The sequence below is a fragment of the Heterocephalus glaber genome, unplaced genomic scaffold (assembly GCF_053883595.1).
Source record: "Heterocephalus glaber isolate CG9 unplaced genomic scaffold, H.glaber_assembly_v1.0 deba00001556, whole genome shotgun sequence".
Classification (NCBI taxonomy): domain Eukaryota; kingdom Metazoa; phylum Chordata; class Mammalia; order Rodentia; family Bathyergidae; genus Heterocephalus; species Heterocephalus glaber.
The window spans coordinates 829,983-847,588 of record NW_028258347.1 but is presented as its reverse complement, the minus strand read 5'-3'; the positions used below and the strand labels follow the sequence as shown (position 1 = coordinate 847,588).

Genomic DNA, 17,606 nt, shown 5'->3' with positions numbered 1-17,606 from the left:
GTTAATCTTTTGGAGAATGCAACTGATGTTCCCAAATACTTTATAAGTTTATCAGACATCTCTAATTTGGCCATGTTCAATTATAGTTTTCAAAATATTGCTGGTTATGAACAATGAATGCATTATGTCAGAGGGTCCAGTATCCAGAGTACTCTACCACTTTGGTATATGTGTGTGATATGAGATAACTACTACAAAACCAGCTGCTTTTTAAATTCTATTGTGTAGTGAAGTGTCTTGCCTTCACCAAACTAGTGAGTTGAATTAACTGGGCCTTTATACTTAACTAAATAAAAAACTAAGCAGATGTAAAAAAAAATAATAAAAGAACACTCCTTTCATTTTAGGATATTTTTGAGTGTCGAACTTGCGGTTTGCTGGAATCACTGTGTTGTTGTACGGAATGTGCAAGGGTTTGTCATAAAGGTCATGATTGCAAGTAAGTGTAGTTCTGATTTTCTTTAATCTTATAAACTGTAGACTTACTGCTGTATAAAATATAACCCATATTGTCATGTCTTAATTGTTGCATAAATCAGAAAGTATGGCTCTTGTTTAAAGTGCATGTGCAATGCTTGTTCTTTGCTAGTTGTAACATAGCCTACCTTAATAAAAGTGGATAATGTGTGGATTATATACAGTGAGTCAGATCTGGTCCATCTTGTGAGAAATGTACCAGCAGACTGTTCTTGTCTGTGTTCTGCAGCCCAAGTCTCAGGCACCCCGGCTCTAGGGTATAACAGAGACAAACTGCTGTAGGAGTTAAGGCTTGGAGAATGTTTGAGCTGTGCTGTACTTACTTTTTAAACTAAACGCAGTAGTCTTCTGTTGTAGCAGTAGAATTACCCCCAGCTAGTTGGGTTAGTTTTCAGAGACCAAAGCCTTAGTACTAACATCTGCAGCATCTCAGTATTATCACCAAGAGCACCAGCTGTACAGATCTGTGGGTGGATGTCACAGGCCATAGCGACCATCTATTGGGCCTTAATATAAGTAACTTTTTATACTTATGTTGATGCTTCACTATAATTTTTGTCAAAATATAGACATACACACACCCTTAGTGGGAATTAAACCAGTGGAGCTGGAACTACATCCCTAGCCCTTTCAATTTTTTTTTTTTTTTTCAAATTTTTGAGACAGTGTCTTGTCAAATTGCCCAGGATGGTCTCAGACTTGGAGATCTGTTGCCACAGCTTCCCAGGTACCTGGGATTACAGGAATGTGATACTGCACCCAACTGCTAAATGAATTTTTCTCATAATTTTGTCTTAGTGAGAGGGTGACAGTGTGCTTATTACTGCTCCTTAAGGGCATTCACGGACTGGGTGCTAGGTGGGCTGCCCTAGATGGCCCTGTGTGCCAGCCTTTGGCGTCCTCGGTAGAGGACACGGAGAGCCTCATCTCAGAGCGGGCAGGCTGGGGCTTCAGGGTGAGTGGGAGTGCCTGCCTGCCCCACTCCCCGATACATCTTCCCAGGGTGCCACCCTCTTGTTAGGTAAACTCAGCATTTGCCTTTGCATTTAAAAGTTCACCAGGGCTCCATATGGTTTCCGTGAATTTTGCCTCCATACTGTCAGTATAGATCCTTATGTATTTAAACAGTTTCTGTAATTGTACTTTTGTGTGAATTTTTTCTAGACTCAAACGGACCTCACCAACAGCCTATTGTGATTGTTGGGAGAAATGCAAATGTAAAACTCTAATTGCGGGACAGAAATCTGCTCGTCTTGATTTACTCTATCGCCTGCTCACTGCTACTAATCTGGTCACTCTTCCAAACAGCAGGCAAGTGGGGGTTTTAGGTGCAGATAAGTAGGGTTGAAAACTGGTGGCACGTGCAGTGGCTCCCCTAACCCTACAGCCCACGCTGTTTTTTAGGGGCGAACACCTGCTGCTGTTTCTAGTGCAGACCGTGGCGCGGCAGACCGTGGAGCACTGCCAGTACCGCCCGCCGCGCATCAGGGAGGACAGAAACCGCAAGACAGCCAGTCCCGAAGGTGAGCAGGGTGACTCCCGCACTTCAGTACAGCGTGTTTCGCTTCGGTCTCACCTCCTTACCTTTCCTCCTCTTCTCCTTCCTGAAGATTCAGACATGCCCGATCATGATTTAGAGCCTCCAAGGTTTGCCCAGCTTGCGCTCGAGCGCGTTCTACAGGACTGGAATGCCTTGAAATCTATGATTATGTTTGGGTCACAGGAGAATAAGGATCCGTATGTATCCTCTGAAACATTTTTAGATTTCTGCATTTCCCACATGGGTGTGGCTTTTCACAGTGCATCCTGTCTGTCTGTTCGTCTGTCTGTGTGTCCGTCTGTCCATCCATCCTTCCCCCTTGCAGCCTAAGCGCCAGTAGCAGGATAGGCCATCTCTTGCCAGAAGAACAGGTGTACCTCAACCAGCAAAGTGGCACGATCCGGCTGGACTGCTTCACCCACTGCCTTATCGTCAAGTGCACAGCGGATATTTTGGTAAGGGCTTTGAATCTGCATTGTGCTTCTTTTTAGCGTCCTGTAGTTTTTTTGTTTGTTTGGCTTTGGTACCAGGGATCGAACTCGGGTCCTTCTGCTTGTGAGGCAGGTGGCGGAACCACTGAGCTAAATCCCTGGCCCAGCGTCTTGTGGTTTTTAAAAGTCAGTCTCAGTAGGATGAGCTGTGCCTGAATAGTACATAAAAGGGAATGAAACTTGGGGTGACTTAAATGCTTCAGTTAACAGCTAAAGCTCCTTTCATTCTTAAAAAAAAAAATCCTAAAATCTGTTAAAATCCAACTATATAAAATGTATGAAATAGTTCAAAATTATGAATAACTTGGTGCAAGCTATTTTTTCTTTAAAGGTATCTCTTTTTCCTTAAATTTGAAGCATAAGACCCATGCTGGTGAGATTGTGGTAAAATGAGTGTTTCCCAGCTGGGGTGGCCCTCGAAGTCCTCCCTCTTGGAAAAGGGCCTGTCTGTGTGGAATCCCATAGAGACAGCATTGGCTTCAGAGCCTGTTAGAAATATTTTACAGTATGAAAAAGATAAAGCCATGTCTCAGGGTGATGTGAAATACTTTATGAATTAGTCATAGTGGACTATTAAATCAAATTGTAGCCCAACCATTTACTGAATGGAGGATAGCAATTTTAAAATGAAGGTTATTGTAAGCAACACTGTAAAGTCAGATTTTCTCTGTCATTAATACCTATGTGTTAAACCTTGGATGGGAAAGAAACCAGAAAGTAATTGTTCATTGAAGAAGATGGGAGTATGAATTTATTAATACAAATATTTGAATCTACTTTTTGTTTTGGGGAATATCCCATAGTGATGGCATACACGCTTCTGATTTGATATATTTGGTGCTGCTTTTCTAAATGTTCACTGATATAAATAGGACTGTGGGACAGAAATAAGAAACCATGCATTTGGGGCCCACTATATGCTAAGCACACTGGTAGGTGTGTTGCATAAATTAGTCATTGTCCTTAAGTTTGTTTTGAGATTTTGTCATGTTAATCCTGGAAACCTGTGAGAGCTTTTTACTTCAAGAGTGTCTAAACATCTTAGGAAGTATCTTAACATTAATAGAATGATTACAATCTTTTAAAGCTTTTAGATACTCTGCTAGGTACCTTAGTGAAAGAACTCCAAAACAAATACACACCTGGACGTCGAGAAGAAGCCATTGCTGTGACCATGAGGTTTCTACGCTCAGTGGCAAGAGTTTTTGTGATTCTTAGTGTGGAAATGGCTTCATCCAAAAAGAAAAAGTAAGGCGTCCTTTTTTATTTTGGCTTTTGTATCATTTCGCACACATTTTTATGATAGCGAACACATTACATCTGTGCAAAGATTCATGAAAGATTCCCATCTTTCCGTTTTTGCCCTAGCAACTTTATTCCACAGCCAATTGGAAAATGCAAGCGTGTGTTCCAAGCGCTGCTGCCTTATGCCGTAGAGGAGTTGTGCAATGTAGCAGAGTCTCTCATCGTTCCGGTCAGAATGGGGATCGCCCGGCCCACGGCACCCTTCACCCTGGCCAGCACCAGCATAGACGCCATGCAGGGGAGCGAAGAGCTGTTCTCAGTGGAGCCACTGCCACCACGCCCGTCACCTGACCAGTCCAGCAGGTAACTCCCTGCCTGGACAGAGGCTGGCTCACTCTTTCTCTGGGAGGAGCACAGTGCTTGGCTCACCAGCCCTTTGCATGAGCACATGGGGAGTGTGCCTCATTGTTTGTGTAACACGTGAGAGAGAATAATTTAAAAGGTGTGAAGACACTTTTAAAATGTTTACATATGTGTATACATCTAAGTTAATAGATGAGTTGCTGTGCTTTGTGTTGGAAAGCCAGTTTTTATTATGTTGATGAAGCAGTTTGGTAAGAAAATTTACTTTAGACTTTTTTCTTCTTTAATTTTTTATTTTTTGTGAGCCAGAGTCTCACTATGTAATCCAGGCTGGCCTTGAACTCACTATATAGCCCAGGCTGGCCTGGAACTTGCAGTGACCCTCCTGCCTCAGGCTCCCAAGTCCGGAATGCCACCACACCCAGCTTTTCCGTCCTTTTAGATACAGTCTGCTAGAAGACCAAATTGAGAAGTCCTGTAACTTTCTCTGTGTTCTAGGTTTGGGCTAGGGGGCTACTTGTTACACAATATAAATAATGATCAGAATGCTGCTTTTTTGTTTATTTTGTGTTGTTTTGGTTATGGTGCTTGTGGGATTTGAGTATGAGGCCTCATGCTCTGTCACTGAGTTATATCCCTAGTGCTTGGGCAAACCTCTTAAATCATCCCAGAATCACTCCTGCTCATCCACATAGTACCAGCACTTTCTACAGCTTTTGCTGGAACACAGAAGTCCTTTTATGTTGAAGCCCTTTTAGCTGAAGAATGTATAGGTGCCCTTGGGCTAAGTGCTGGCACTCTGGGAGGCTGAGACATGCAGATTATGAGTTCAAGCCCACCCAGGACAACTTAGCAAGACTTCTAGAAACAAAAAAAATTTTTTTAAAGGTCTGGGGATGTAGTTCAGTATGAAGGCCCCCGGATCAATCCCCAGCACTTCCGAGGAAAAAAAGAAGAAAGAGAATAGTGTTATCTAGTACTTGGAAATGTCCCTTCCTCCTCTAGGGTTTCTCTTAGCCTCTCCCATCAGTTACAGTACTTACAGTTCCAGTGCTGAACACCGTGTGGAGACCTCTTGTCGCTTTATTTGAGTGGCTCCCTCATGTAACTGCTTTGATCCTCAGAAAACCGAGGTCAGGAGCCGAGGACCCTAATAGTGCGACCTCTTACAGTCTTGTAACTTGAACCTTGTAGCCCTTTTCTTAATTTCTAAATAAAGGTTGGTCCCGGGGCTACTGAGCAGCATTCTTCAGATCTCTGGCCTGCATTTAAAGAGTGTTCTCTTGTTCTCCCCTTCTTTTATGAGGGAGGCATCTGTCTTCTGACTATTTCCAAATCAGGTTTTGAGGGAAGTGAAACCTCTGTGGTCCCCCCTAACCTTGGTTTGGTTATTTTCCTGTTTTAAAATCATACTTTGAACTGATATTTTTTCCCACACACATCAGCAAGTGATTGGTTGCTAAGTTGATGCAAAGTAGAAACGGTGTCTGTTGGGTTTCTTAAAGAAATAGACCCAACGTGTAAAACACACATCTGTTCCTGGATGCATGTTGCCATCAAAGCCTTGAGAAGCTGAGGGTTTCTGATAGAGAAGGAAGTATCTCCCCATAGAATTTTCCAATGGGAGTTTTATTCAAATGTCTGTCAACACAGGTTTGGAATGACTTTCTGAAAGTAATGCGATTTGTAACTTAAGTCTCTGTGATAAAATAATTTCTCTTGAGTTTATATTTTCTGATGGACTGTAGATTAATGTTGGTTTCCAAGAAGTCTCAGGTGGCACCCCAGCCTGTGTCTTGTGTGTAAAAAATGAGCTGGACGCTTCCCTGGCAGTGCACAAGTGTGTGCCTGCCATGGGCAGGCGTGGCAGCCGTGTGCTCAGAGCCCTGCTTCCTTGCAGCTCCAACCAGTCCCAGTCGTCCTACATCATCCGGAATCCACAGCAGCGGCGCATCAGCCAGTCGCAGCCCGTCAGGGGCAGGGACGAAGAGCAGGATGATATCGTTTCTGCGGATGTGGAAGAGGTGGTTTTAATGGCTTTAATTGTGGTAGATGAAAAGGCTTTATTTCGTGCGAAGGGGAGAGTAGTTCCTGGGCTACTATGTGCATTTGCACCCAGCTTCTTTTGTCTCAGTTGTAGTCATATATTAAAAGGATTTTAATAATCCTTGATTAGCTGGATATTAGAAAATTGGACTTGCTTACTTATAAGGGTTATGAGTAAAGCTATTCTCAATGTTGAAAAAAATGGAGTAGTTTCATGCAGCGAATTCATAATGTTGACGTATAGTATATAAAAACAATCCTCTCTCCACTCCCCAGACCAATTTCTTTGTTTTGTTTTGTTTTGTTTTTTGGTACCGGGGATCGAACTCGGGTTCTTCCGCTTACGAGGCAGGCGGTGGAACCACTGAGCTAAATCCCCGACCCCCCAATTTTTATACTACTTTTTTTTTTTTTTGGTACCAAGGATCAAACTCGGGTCCTTGCACTTGCGCAGCAGGTGGTGAAACAACTGAGCTAAATCCCCGGCCCTTATACTGTACTTCTAATTTTAGGATTCTTTATGTGGATAATAATCAGGAACTTTGAGATGTGTTGACAGTTTTGATTTTTGAACTTCCTGCTGTGTGATTTACAGTTCCCTCTGGTTAGGGTCTTTTGTGTTGCAGTTTACCCGTTGTGGAAAGACACTGGTAGAGACGTGGGTTTATTGTGTACTCTGCCTGTCTACAAGTAAGATTCTGGATTCAGGTTGAAGTGGTGGAGGGCGTGGCTGGAGAAGAGGATCATCATGAGGAGCAGGAGGAGCACGGGGAAGAAAATGCCGAGGCAGAGGGACAGCACGACGAGCACGACGAGGACGGTATGCAGGCAGTGCAGTGTGGGAAGAGCAGAGCAGAGCCTCTGGCGCCCAGCTCGCCAGGGTCCCGAATTGTAGGCGTCGCTCAGTCCACGTAGAAAATAGCCTCAAGGGCCGGGGATTTAGCTCAGTGGTTTTGCGACGACTCGAGTTCAATCCCCGGTACCAAAAAAAAGAAAATAGCCTCTTTCCCCTTTCCCTTGGGTTTGAGGAAACTAAAATAATCATAATAATATCATGAAGCATTTGGAAATTAGAGAAGAGGGAAACTAAATCACCCATAATCCCACCCAGATGCTGACAATTTGTATTTTTACTTTCAGTCCTCCCCTGCACATTTTCAAAGATGTAAACGGTATATAAAAATACGTAATTTATAAGTATATATTTTGACACATACTACTATGAAATACAAAGGATGAGCATTTTTAACTTCTCTTTGGAAGCCTCATGAACCAGATGGAGCTGAAGCAGGTAGACCCAGTCCTGGCTTCTCCCGCTGGCCTGAGTGCCCAGACAAGGCTCTGGAGGGGAGCTGGGGGTCACTGACCACTGAGGCTCACTGCGCATGCCCAGTGCAGTCGGCCCCCCTGGCTTAGCAGACCCTGACTCATGCCGAGTGAGTTGGCACTTTATCCTCACGGTTTGAATCTGTTTTCCAGGCAGTGACATGGAGCTTGATTTGTTAGCAGCGGCAGAAACGGAGAGTGACAGTGAAAGCAACCACAGCAACCAAGACAATGCGAGTGGGCGCAGAAGCGTGGTCACGGCGGCCACTGCAGGCTCGGAGGCAGGTGTGTCGCTTCACTGGGCCCCTGTCTGGGTTCAGCACGAATCCACCTGACACTTCGTGGGATGTGCTCGAGGGGGTCAGAGCCTGTGATACCATCTGCTCTTAGGAGCTTGCTCCCAGCTTTTCTGTATACAAAAACAAATTACTTTTAAAGTTCATTTTAGAGTTCTTTTCTAATTATTTTATTGGTAGTTTCCTGGGCTATTACGTACAACTTAGCATTGTGTTTAATATGTTTTCCTGAACAAAGGGGTGCATTGTAATTTCAGTTGTCAGTAGACTCACTGTGTTTTTGGCTTTAAAAATTAAAAATTTTAGGAGCGAGCAGTGTTCCTGCCTTTTTTTCCGAAGATGACTCTCAATCAAATGACTCGAGTGATTCGGACAGCAGCAGCAGCCAGAGTGACGACATAGAGCAGGAGACCTTCATGCTGGACGAGCCGCTGGAAAGGACCACAAGCAGCTCCCACGCCAATGGGGCCGCGCAGGCCCCCCGCTCCATGCAATGGGCTGTGCGCAACACGCAGCACCAGCGTGCAGCCAGCGCGGCTCCATCCAGCACCTCCACACCCGCAGGCAGGTGTCAGCTCACTCCTGGGAGCTCAGACTGCTCATGTGCCTGGAAAACAGTGCTTTCGCAGCAGTTGTTTATTGTTAGGTTCAAGGAAGAAGCGATGTGCGTGTGACCGCAGCAGGCTCTCTGACTGGGTCACCCTTCACTGCCGGGCCATGGTGCACATGGCAGGGTGCTGAGCAGCATTCCCAGCCAGTCCTTGTGTCCCACCCCCCACCAAAAGCATAACCAAAAGCAGCTCACATTTTACTGTCCGACCGGCCCCCTTTTGCCAGCTGGTGGGAGGTGCAAATGCACCCCCACTGAGAACACTTCATTTTCACCTTCCCCAATGCTCCCTTTTGCAAATTAGCATAGTTTAAGGAATCAGAAACTGACAACTTAGATTTCTGTAAGTTATCTATAGTTGCCACAGCAACACGAGTAGCGACTCATGTTAGCTCACTGTGGTTGTCCTTCTCCTTACAGCGAGTTCAGCAGGGTTGATCTATATTGACCCCTCTAACTTGCGCCGCAGCGGGACTATCAGCACAAGTGCTGCTGCAGCGGCAGCTGCTTTGGAAGCCAGCAATGCCAGCAGCTACCTGACATCCGCGAGCAGCTTAGCCAGGGCCTACAGCATTGTCATCCGACAGATCTCAGACCTCATGGGCCTTATCCCCAAGTACAACCATCTGGTGTACTCTCAGATTCCAGCCGCTGTGAAGCTGACCTACCAGGATGCAGTGAACCTGCAGGTATGGAGCCATGGAAAAGTTACACGTTCACTCTGGGTTTGCAATGAATGTGACAATATCAATGTAATGGGACTTGAGTATCGCAAATGTTTAAATGTTGACATGCTACTACTATCTCAACTCTAGCTCTACCTGGATAGTCTTTAACTATTTTAGTTTGGTCTTCATAGAACTATGTAGAAGAAAAGCTTATTCCCACTTGGAACTGGATGGTCAGTATTATGGATTCTACTGAAGCTCAATTACGTTATGGTTCTGCATTAGCATCTGCTGGTGATCCAGGACATCCAAATCACCCTCTTCACGCTTCTCAGAACTCAGCGCGAAGAGAGAGGATGACTGCACGGGAGGAAGCTAGTTTGCGAACCCTTGAAGGCAGACGGTACGAAAGTCTTCCTTGTACTTCCGTGTAGAAACAGAGTCTTTCTGTCTGAAAAAGCCAGAGCTTTTTGATTTTTGTTAGGTTCAACCTCAGCCTGTTGAGGTCGGAAGAAATAAAGGCAGTAAATGCCCTGCATTTCTTTTTAAAAAACAGTTACTCAGCTGAAGCAAAATAAGTTACAGTTATACCTTGGTACTCAGCGGATTGGAAACACTGAGCTACATCTCCAGCCCTTTTTTAAAAATTTGATACAGGGTCTCCTAAGTTGTCCAGGTTGGGCTTGAACTTGCAGTTGTCCTGTCTCAGCCTCCCAGAGTGCTGGGATTACAGGTGTGCATCACCATTCCTAGCTGCATGATGATTTTATGGTTCATCCCTGTTTCTCATGAAGCACTAATTTCATTCTTTTTTATTTCTTAATGTCTCCTGAGTGTACCGCATTTTGTGTATCCGCTCATCCTCTGGACATCCAGGTTGTGTTCGCCATCCTGCTGCTGGGCATGATGTGTGCTGCACATTGGTGTATCACCTTCGGTCTGGACCTGTGGTTTCAGTTCTTTGGGGTGGATTACCTTGTCGTAGAGCTGTGGTGGCACTGGTCTAAGTTTAATATTTTGAGAAGTGCCAGGCTTTTCCCAGATTCAGAACAGTGCTATTGGAGAGCTTCAGTCTCTGCATCTTTGCCAGCACATGTTGCTTGCCTTTGGGGTGTAGCCGTCTACTGTGTGACTCAGTTTCTCCTCGCCGCTTAATTTGCATTTTTTTTTTTTTTCGGTACCTGGGATCGGACTCTGGTCCTTGATGCATGTGAGGCAGGCAGCAGACCCACTGAGCTAAATCCCTGGCCCTAATTTGCATTTCTTTAGTGGCTAATGATATTGGTCATCTTCCGTGCAAATTGGCCATTTGGAGAGATGCCTGTTTAGAGTTTTTCCTGGTTTTTTGTCTGTTTGGTTTGAGACAGGGTCTCCCCATACAGTTCAGGCTGGCCTTGAACTCACTGTGTAGCCCAGGTTGGCCTCGAACTCAGATTCTCCCACCTTAACCTCCCAAGTGCTGGGATTACAGGCATGTGCCATCATGCCTGGCTTTTTTTGATATTATGAATTTTTTAATATTCTGAATGCAAGTCTCTTATAAAATGTATGATTTGCAGAAGTTTTGTCCAAGTCATCTTTCACTTTCTTGATGGTGTCTCTGAAGTACTGTAGTTAATTTGGATAAAGTTGAATTTATTTGTGTTTTTGTTTGTTTGTGCTTTTGGTTCATTTTTAGGGAGTCCTTCTCAAAGTTTGATCCCTAGAATAGCAATATCAACCTTCCCTAGGAGTTTGTTAGAAATTTAAGTTCTAGCCAGGCATGCTGGTACACACTTGTGATCCCAGTGGTCTCAGGACTGAGGCAGAGGGAAATCACTAATTTGAGGCCAGTCTGGGTGATTTAGCAAGATCTGTCTCAAAATAAAATGGGCTTGGGGTGTAGCTCAGTAGTAGAATGTGTGTCTAGCATCGCCAAGGCCATGGGTTCAGTCCCCAAGTATTGTGAGACAGAAAAGAAGGAAGAAAGGGAGAGAGGGAAGAAGGAAGTAAAAAAATGGGGCTAGGGCCAGCTATCTGTTTTAAGCCCTCCAGGTGGGTGATTTTGATGGATCCTGGTTTGAGAATCATTGTCTTAGGGAAAGGGTTCCTTCTGCCATTCCAAAGCTTGCTAGAATTCCTTTCTTGTACAACAGTATAGGACTGTAAATCTTACACAGTGGTTCTATATCTAAAGCAGAGCCATAAGCTTGGTAAGTATTTGTTAGTATTCTCAGCTCATTTTGCCTATTTATGCTAGAGGTAATTTCACATTTGTGCTTTTTTGTAAACTTTTTTCCATTTCTTTTTGCTCCTGTAGACGTGCCACATTGCTAAGTGCCCGGCAGGGAATGATGTCTGCTCGGGGAGATTTCCTAAATTATGCTCTTTCTTTAATGCGGTCTCATAATGATGAGCATTCTGACGTCCTTCCAGTTCTGGATGTCTGCTCACTGAAGCATGTGGCCTATGTTTTCCAAGCCCTTATATACTGGATTAAAGCAATGAACCAGCAGACAACTCTGGACACTCCTCAGCTGGAACGTAAGAGGTACCCACACTTGCCCTGAGTTCGCTTTGAGTAGGATGCGCTTAGTGCGGGCTCTGTTAGGAAACTGTCAGATTGCAGCGGAGGAGCAGTTCAGGGACATCCAGTCAGGCGGTCTGGGTCTGCCTGGCCTTTCTCTGTCGTGACTTCTCCTCCCTTCGTGTGGGAAGCCCAGGAATTCAGTTATGGCTCAGACTTGGCATAGCTCAGCCTAAGCACTTATCTTTCTGTGAGAGTTTAGACGGCCCCGCTGCTTCCAAGATTTTTTTGCTTCTGTTCAGCCCAGTCTGCTATTGTAGTGCATGAGGCTGATCAGTCCACCATTTCCCAGAGACCGAAACCGCACGGAGTGTAAGGAATGGGTTGGCTCCTAAGTGCCCTTCACAGTGTATTTGCTTTAGGTGCCTCACCCTGCCTCTGTCCCCCCTATACATCTGTTTCATTAAAATGACTCCCTTGTCTTTTTAAAGGACTCGAGAACTTTTGGAACTGGGTATTGATAATGAAGATTCAGAACACGAAAATGATGATGACACCAATCAAAGTTAGTGCCCAGAAAATCTGCTAATCTAGCTCAAGAAAAGGCCACCTCAGTAGTTCCCCTTCATGGGTTTTAGTTTCATTATTTTCTGTCTGGATGGGAATTTCTCTTTTCTTCTCTCTGTCCCATTTCTTTCCTTTTTTGTCCATTTCTCTTTGCACATCCTTATGTTGTATGTTTCATAATTAAGGGTGAATTAGAGATGCATGCATACTTTTCAGTCAATATTTCTTTCCTGTTTTATCTTCCTGCTATATCCCTTTTTTGTATTTCTTAATTTTAAATTTACCTTTCCTCTTAACTGAAGTATGTAGGTACTAAATTTAAACAAAGTCTTAGGAAAGCCTTTGTTAATATTGATGCAAAACAGATTTTGTCAAGAAAATGTAAATAACTCCTGAAGGCCGGACGTGGTGGTACAGGCCTGTGATCCCAGCACTTGGGAAGCTGAGGGAGGAGGATCGTAGCAATTTCAGGGCCAGCCAGGGCTACATAGTGAGACTCTGTCTCAAAAATTTTAAAAACGAAACAAACAAAAAACCCGAGAGTAACTCCCAAATATCAAAACTTTTAACAGTTAATGCAAACTAAAGAATTTTTGTGGGGTTAAGGATGTAGCTCAGTGGTAAAACGCTTGTCTAGTGTCTAGCTCAGGGACTTGTTCAGTTCCTAATAATGCAATATAAAAATAAAATTTGTAGGCCGGGGATTTAGCTTAGTGGCTCCACCGCCTGCCTCACAAGCACAAGGACCCGAGTTCAATCCCTGGTACCAATAAATAGATAGATAAGATAGATACATAGATACATACATACGTACATACATAATAAAATAAAATAAAATTTGTTTTTCTCCAAAAGTTTTAGTGCCACAAAATGTGGGTTGAGAAAAAAAAAAATTGGGTTGAGAGAATCTTTTTCTGTTATTTCAGTGGGGAGTTAAAGACTTAAAATGTGTCGAAAGAGTCTATTCTCTTGCTTCTTATTCTCAACTAGTACTTTATTTAGCCTCAAGAGTGGGTCAGGATGGTGCCATGCCTGTACTCCCCATACTCAGGAGGCTGAGGCAGGAGGATAACTGAGTTCTAGGCCAGCCTGGGCTACATAGTGAGGACCTTGCTCCCCAAAATAATAATAATTCACCTAGGAAAAGGCAGCTGACCTGAGTTTTGAGAACTCAGCCCTAGCTCAATGCCATGCTCACAGCACACTGGGTACCAGTGAGGCCTGGCGGTGCTTGGTCCTGCCTCAACGTGGGAACACACGAAGTGCCAGCATCTTGTCTCCCTTGCCACAATAAGTGCCCGTTTCCAAGACTGGGTGTTTCCTCTTGGAGTCAGTAGTGAGTTGGGCCTTACCTTGATTAGGAAACCACTATATTCAGGCTTGAGTCTCTCGATCAGTGGTGGCAAACCTATGGTACGCGGGCTGCAGCTGGCTGTTTGTATCATTGAAAGCTCCAAAAGGTTTGCCATCATTGCTCTAGATAGATAAAGATAGGAGGTATTGTCCAGTGCAGAATGGAACAGTATTAGTTACTGGTAATTTTTTTTTTTTTTTTTTTTTTTTTTTAGTACTGGGGATTGAACTCGGGTCCTTGTACTTGTGCAGCAGGCGACGAAACCACTGAGCTAAATCAGTTTTTGATTGTTGTAAGAGACATAAAATTTACCATTGTGACCATATTAGATTGCTATCTTGATACTCTTTTACCCCTCCCTAATAATTATTAAACAAAATACTTGATCTTTTTGTGTTTAGGTGCTGCTTTGAATGATAAGGACGATGACTCTCTTCCCGCAGAAACTGGACAAAACCACCCATTTTTCCGACGTTCGGACTCCATGACGTTTCTGGGGTGCATCCCCCCAAACCCCTTCGAAGTGCCTCTGGCCGAAGCCATCCCCTTGGCTGATCAGCCCCATCTGTTGCAGGTAAATTAGCCTCGTCCCGAGTGCAGGTTTCCTTCTGACCTCCTCTGCAGTGTTTGGCATAACTAGAGTATGTCTGTTCCAATTCCAGCCAAACGCTCGAAAGGAGGATCTCTTTGGGCGCCCAAGTCAGGGTCTTTATTCCTCATCTGCCAGTACCGGGAAGTGCTTGATGGAGGTCACAATGGACAGAAACTGCCTCGAGGTAAATTCTGCGATATAACACTTGTTAACGAGAGCTTATGCCAGCACCTAGATTTTTAGAAACCCATTAATTCATAGTATTTTATTTCCTCAAATAATAGAAGTGTCAGAAATTCCTGCTTTATGATGGGATGAGTTATACCACTTGTCCAACTTCCTGTCAGATCACTTCATCCATAAAATAGCTTCAGCATATGCTTGGTCCATTTCAGGGTTGATTGTTATACACTATTGAAATTTAAAATTTTTATATATAGATACTTGTTTTATAGATATGAGCATATTTAATTTCAGCTTAAAAGTTTCCTTGACTTGCTGAATTAATGTGTATCAAAAATGTAGTTAATATGCCATTACAAATCTTATTCTGTACTACTAATATGCACCAATTTAAAAAAGTGTAGATCAGTGAGGTACTATAAATAGTGATACTTAACATTTATTAATTCCGTATCCTGGGCACTCACAGTCTCAGTCTTCACAACCATGTTGGGTAGAGAGCGTTATCTTGATTCTGTGGTAAGAAATTGAGATTATAGGGCTGGTGATTTAGCTCATGGTGTCACTGCCTGCCTCAAAAGCTCAAGGTCCTGAGTTTGATACCCGGTACCAAAAAAAAAGAAATTGAGATTATAAATAGCTGGTACTTAGGAATGTCTGTTGGCACACCACTGGTTCAGTGGCGAGAAGATAATAGTTTTCACATGTGGGTCTGATGTGTGGCTAAGTTGCACCCCGTTTCTCCTGAAAGGGAGTACCATGTTAAAAGAAAGCAGGTATAGAAGAGATGTAGCTGAATAAAATGTTTAAATTACCTGAGTGATAAAGGAGAATGCAATACCAGAAGTACTGGAAATGTGTGAAAGTCTTAGGCACACAGGTATTGCAGAGATTCACTTAGCAGTCCTGTGGTTACTGTGGAAATATGCTGGGCTTAGTGGCCAGTCAGAGGGGTCAGATGGACAAGAACAGACGGCGTCTTCACGGGGGAAGCTCCTGAAACGACGACATTATTAACTTCTGTGTGATTTTAGTGATTACTAAACCAACCACAAATTTAACCAATTTTTTTCTTAATGTATAACTTTTAAATATAAAAAAATTCATAGGTTCTTCCAACTAAAATGTCTTATGCTGCCAATCTGAAAAATGTAATGAACATGCAAAATCGGCAAAAAAAAGAAGGAGAAGAACAGCATGTGCTGGCAGAAGCAGCTGAGAGCTCCAAACCAGGGCCTTCTGCTCGTGACCTTGCTGCTCAGCTGAAGAGCAGTTTGCTGGCAGAGATAGGCCTCACCGAAAGCGAGGGGCCCCCGCTCACATCCTTCAGGTACCTGGCGAGGGGCAGGAGTTTCCTGTGCTTGCATGGCTTTATAGTCATTTCAATTCTTGAAAGAATTTTATTTAGAAGTTTTATATTTTGTAAATTTATTTGTATACAAATAATTAAATGTATATAAATTACTTCTATTATTTCCTAGTTAGATACCAAAAATTGAGTATTCCGGATTGGGACATTTGTGACCGTTTTTGTCATTGCTCAGTGTTTTTTCACTTTATTGAAGAAGCTCTAAGACTTTATGTTTTTAGGTTTGATACTGAGTCAAAATACATATACATGTCAACTTGCCAATTATAGACTTGTTACCAGCAGCTCAACAAAGGGGACAGATGTGAATAGAAAGAGTAGAATTTCCAGATTTGTGACTCATACTTACTTGGGCTCCTTTGCCTGGTTCAGAAAAATGCAAGATGGAGGCTTTTGTTTACTTTACACATATTCCTGGTATGTACCCTGCTTGGTTTGGGTAATCATCACAAGATCTGTTGACTGCTTTCTGCAGCTTCCTAACTGTGACCTAGACGCTGGTTACCTGGTATTGCAGGAGTTAGTGAGATAGGTAATGGTGGTTCAGTCTTCCCAGAGGAGTGTGGCTTGAGCCAAGATGGTTGGAATGCACAGAAACAGACTGGAGAAAAGAGTTAGAAAGCAACTGTTAGCTCTAGCTAGCCAATGAGGAAAAGAGGCTCAGGTGGAGTATTGGCTTCCAGGATGGAAAGGAAATCATGTAAAGAAGAGAAACTCAGAATGGGCTTTGTCATTCTGGAGGAACCAGAAAGGAAAATGTGCTTCAGGTCTGAGCAATAGGGAAATAAATGGTACTAATGTAAAGGAAAAAAAATCTTGGCCATGTCTTCTCTCTGTGTTGAGTTTGAGTCAAGCATCACTGATCATGATATATTTAACAAATGGATTCTGATTCATTGTGGAAATTTGTTTCTTTTTGGTACCAGGGATTGAACTCGGGTCCTTGCTCTTACAAGGCAGGTGGCGGAACCACTGAGCTAAGTCTCCGGCCCCTGTTGTGGAAATTTGTACTAGAGGGGGATCTGTCCTCTTAAGTGCAGGTTGACTAAAGACTTTAAGGAGAAGAAGTAAAATGATAAGTTGAAGACAGGAGGCATTTGGGGGATGAAGTATTCATATGTAGAGAACATAAGGACAAAGTAGCTATGGAAATCCTCTCTTATTAGAGAGAGTGTGGTTTGAAATACTTAGGTGTCAGAAGAGTAAAAGAACAACCAAAGTGCTGTCGTTGACCAAAACCAGTGAATTTGGGGAACTGGCTAAATTCTTCCCCCCTTAAATGTCTTCCAGGCCACAGTGTAGCTTCATGGGCATGGTCATCTCCCATGACATGCTGCTGGGACGCTGGCGCCTGTCTTTAGAACTGTTTGGCAGAGTGTTCATGGAAGATGTTGGAGCAGAACCTGGATCAGTATGTATTTTGTGTACTTTGAATTCTATTTTGCCTGATAAGAACATATTTCACAGAATAATTCTGTCATGCATTTTTTTAAAGATCCTAACCGAATTGGGTGGTTTTGAGGTAAAAGAATCAAAATTCCGTAGAGAAATGGAAAAACTGAGAAACCAGCAGTCAAGAGATTTATCACTAGAGGTAAAGGTATTTAGATTTTCTTATATTATACCTATAATATACGATTTATGTAAACTTAAAAACTTGCAGGAATAGGTGCTTAAAATTAAAATTTTCAGGAAGTGATAATCACCAAAATTTAGAATAATAATTTTCTCTGACAGCTCCCTGTTATCCTCTAAAGATGACCAAAGAATTTCAAGTTTTAGGTTTTTTTTTTTTTTTTTGGTACCGGGGATTGAACTTGGGTCCTTGCATTTGCGCAGCAGGCAGCAAAACCACTGAGCTAAATCCCGGCCCAAGTTTTAGGTTTTTTAAACAGCTTGATTATTCTCACATGGATTTAACCAGTTTTGATGTGGAGGTTGTTCTTGGAGATTCTTCTTATCGATCCTCAGAA

The 17,606-nt window shown here is 43.2% G+C and overlaps 1 protein-coding gene across 8 annotated transcripts in view; it reads left to right on the top strand.

Annotated features, from left to right (window-relative positions):
- Ubr5 (ubiquitin protein ligase E3 component n-recognin 5) overlaps window positions 1–17,606 on the top strand; it is a 115,433-nt gene that overhangs the window by 75,505 nt on the left and 22,322 nt on the right. For 3 of the 8 annotated variants that reach the window (XM_013074124.3, XM_013074125.3, XM_004850235.4), the window contains exons 28-47: window positions 348–439; window positions 1,642–1,788; window positions 1,882–2,000; window positions 2,088–2,214; window positions 2,343–2,472; window positions 3,596–3,756; window positions 3,877–4,116; window positions 6,017–6,140; window positions 6,871–6,982; window positions 7,642–7,773; window positions 8,091–8,348; window positions 8,815–9,083; window positions 9,254–9,465; window positions 11,362–11,592; window positions 12,060–12,133; window positions 13,891–14,063; window positions 14,152–14,265; window positions 15,374–15,594; window positions 16,924–17,044; window positions 17,129–17,233. In XM_013074124.3, coding sequence (XP_012929578.1) covers window positions 348–439; window positions 1,642–1,788; window positions 1,882–2,000; window positions 2,088–2,214; window positions 2,343–2,472; window positions 3,596–3,756; window positions 3,877–4,116; window positions 6,017–6,140; window positions 6,871–6,982; window positions 7,642–7,773; window positions 8,091–8,348; window positions 8,815–9,083; window positions 9,254–9,465; window positions 11,362–11,592; window positions 12,060–12,133; window positions 13,891–14,063; window positions 14,152–14,265; window positions 15,374–15,594; window positions 16,924–17,044; window positions 17,129–17,233 — 3,162 coding nt within the window. The remainder of the gene's footprint in view (window positions 1–347; window positions 440–1,641; window positions 1,789–1,881; window positions 2,001–2,087; window positions 2,215–2,342; window positions 2,473–3,595; window positions 3,757–3,876; window positions 4,117–6,016; window positions 6,141–6,870; window positions 6,983–7,641; window positions 7,774–8,090; window positions 8,349–8,814; window positions 9,084–9,253; window positions 9,466–11,361; window positions 11,593–12,059; window positions 12,134–13,890; window positions 14,064–14,151; window positions 14,266–15,373; window positions 15,595–16,923; window positions 17,045–17,128; window positions 17,234–17,606) is intronic. The other 5 variants (XM_013074126.3, XM_013074123.3, XM_021262742.2 and 2 more) reach the window with 4 other exon arrangements.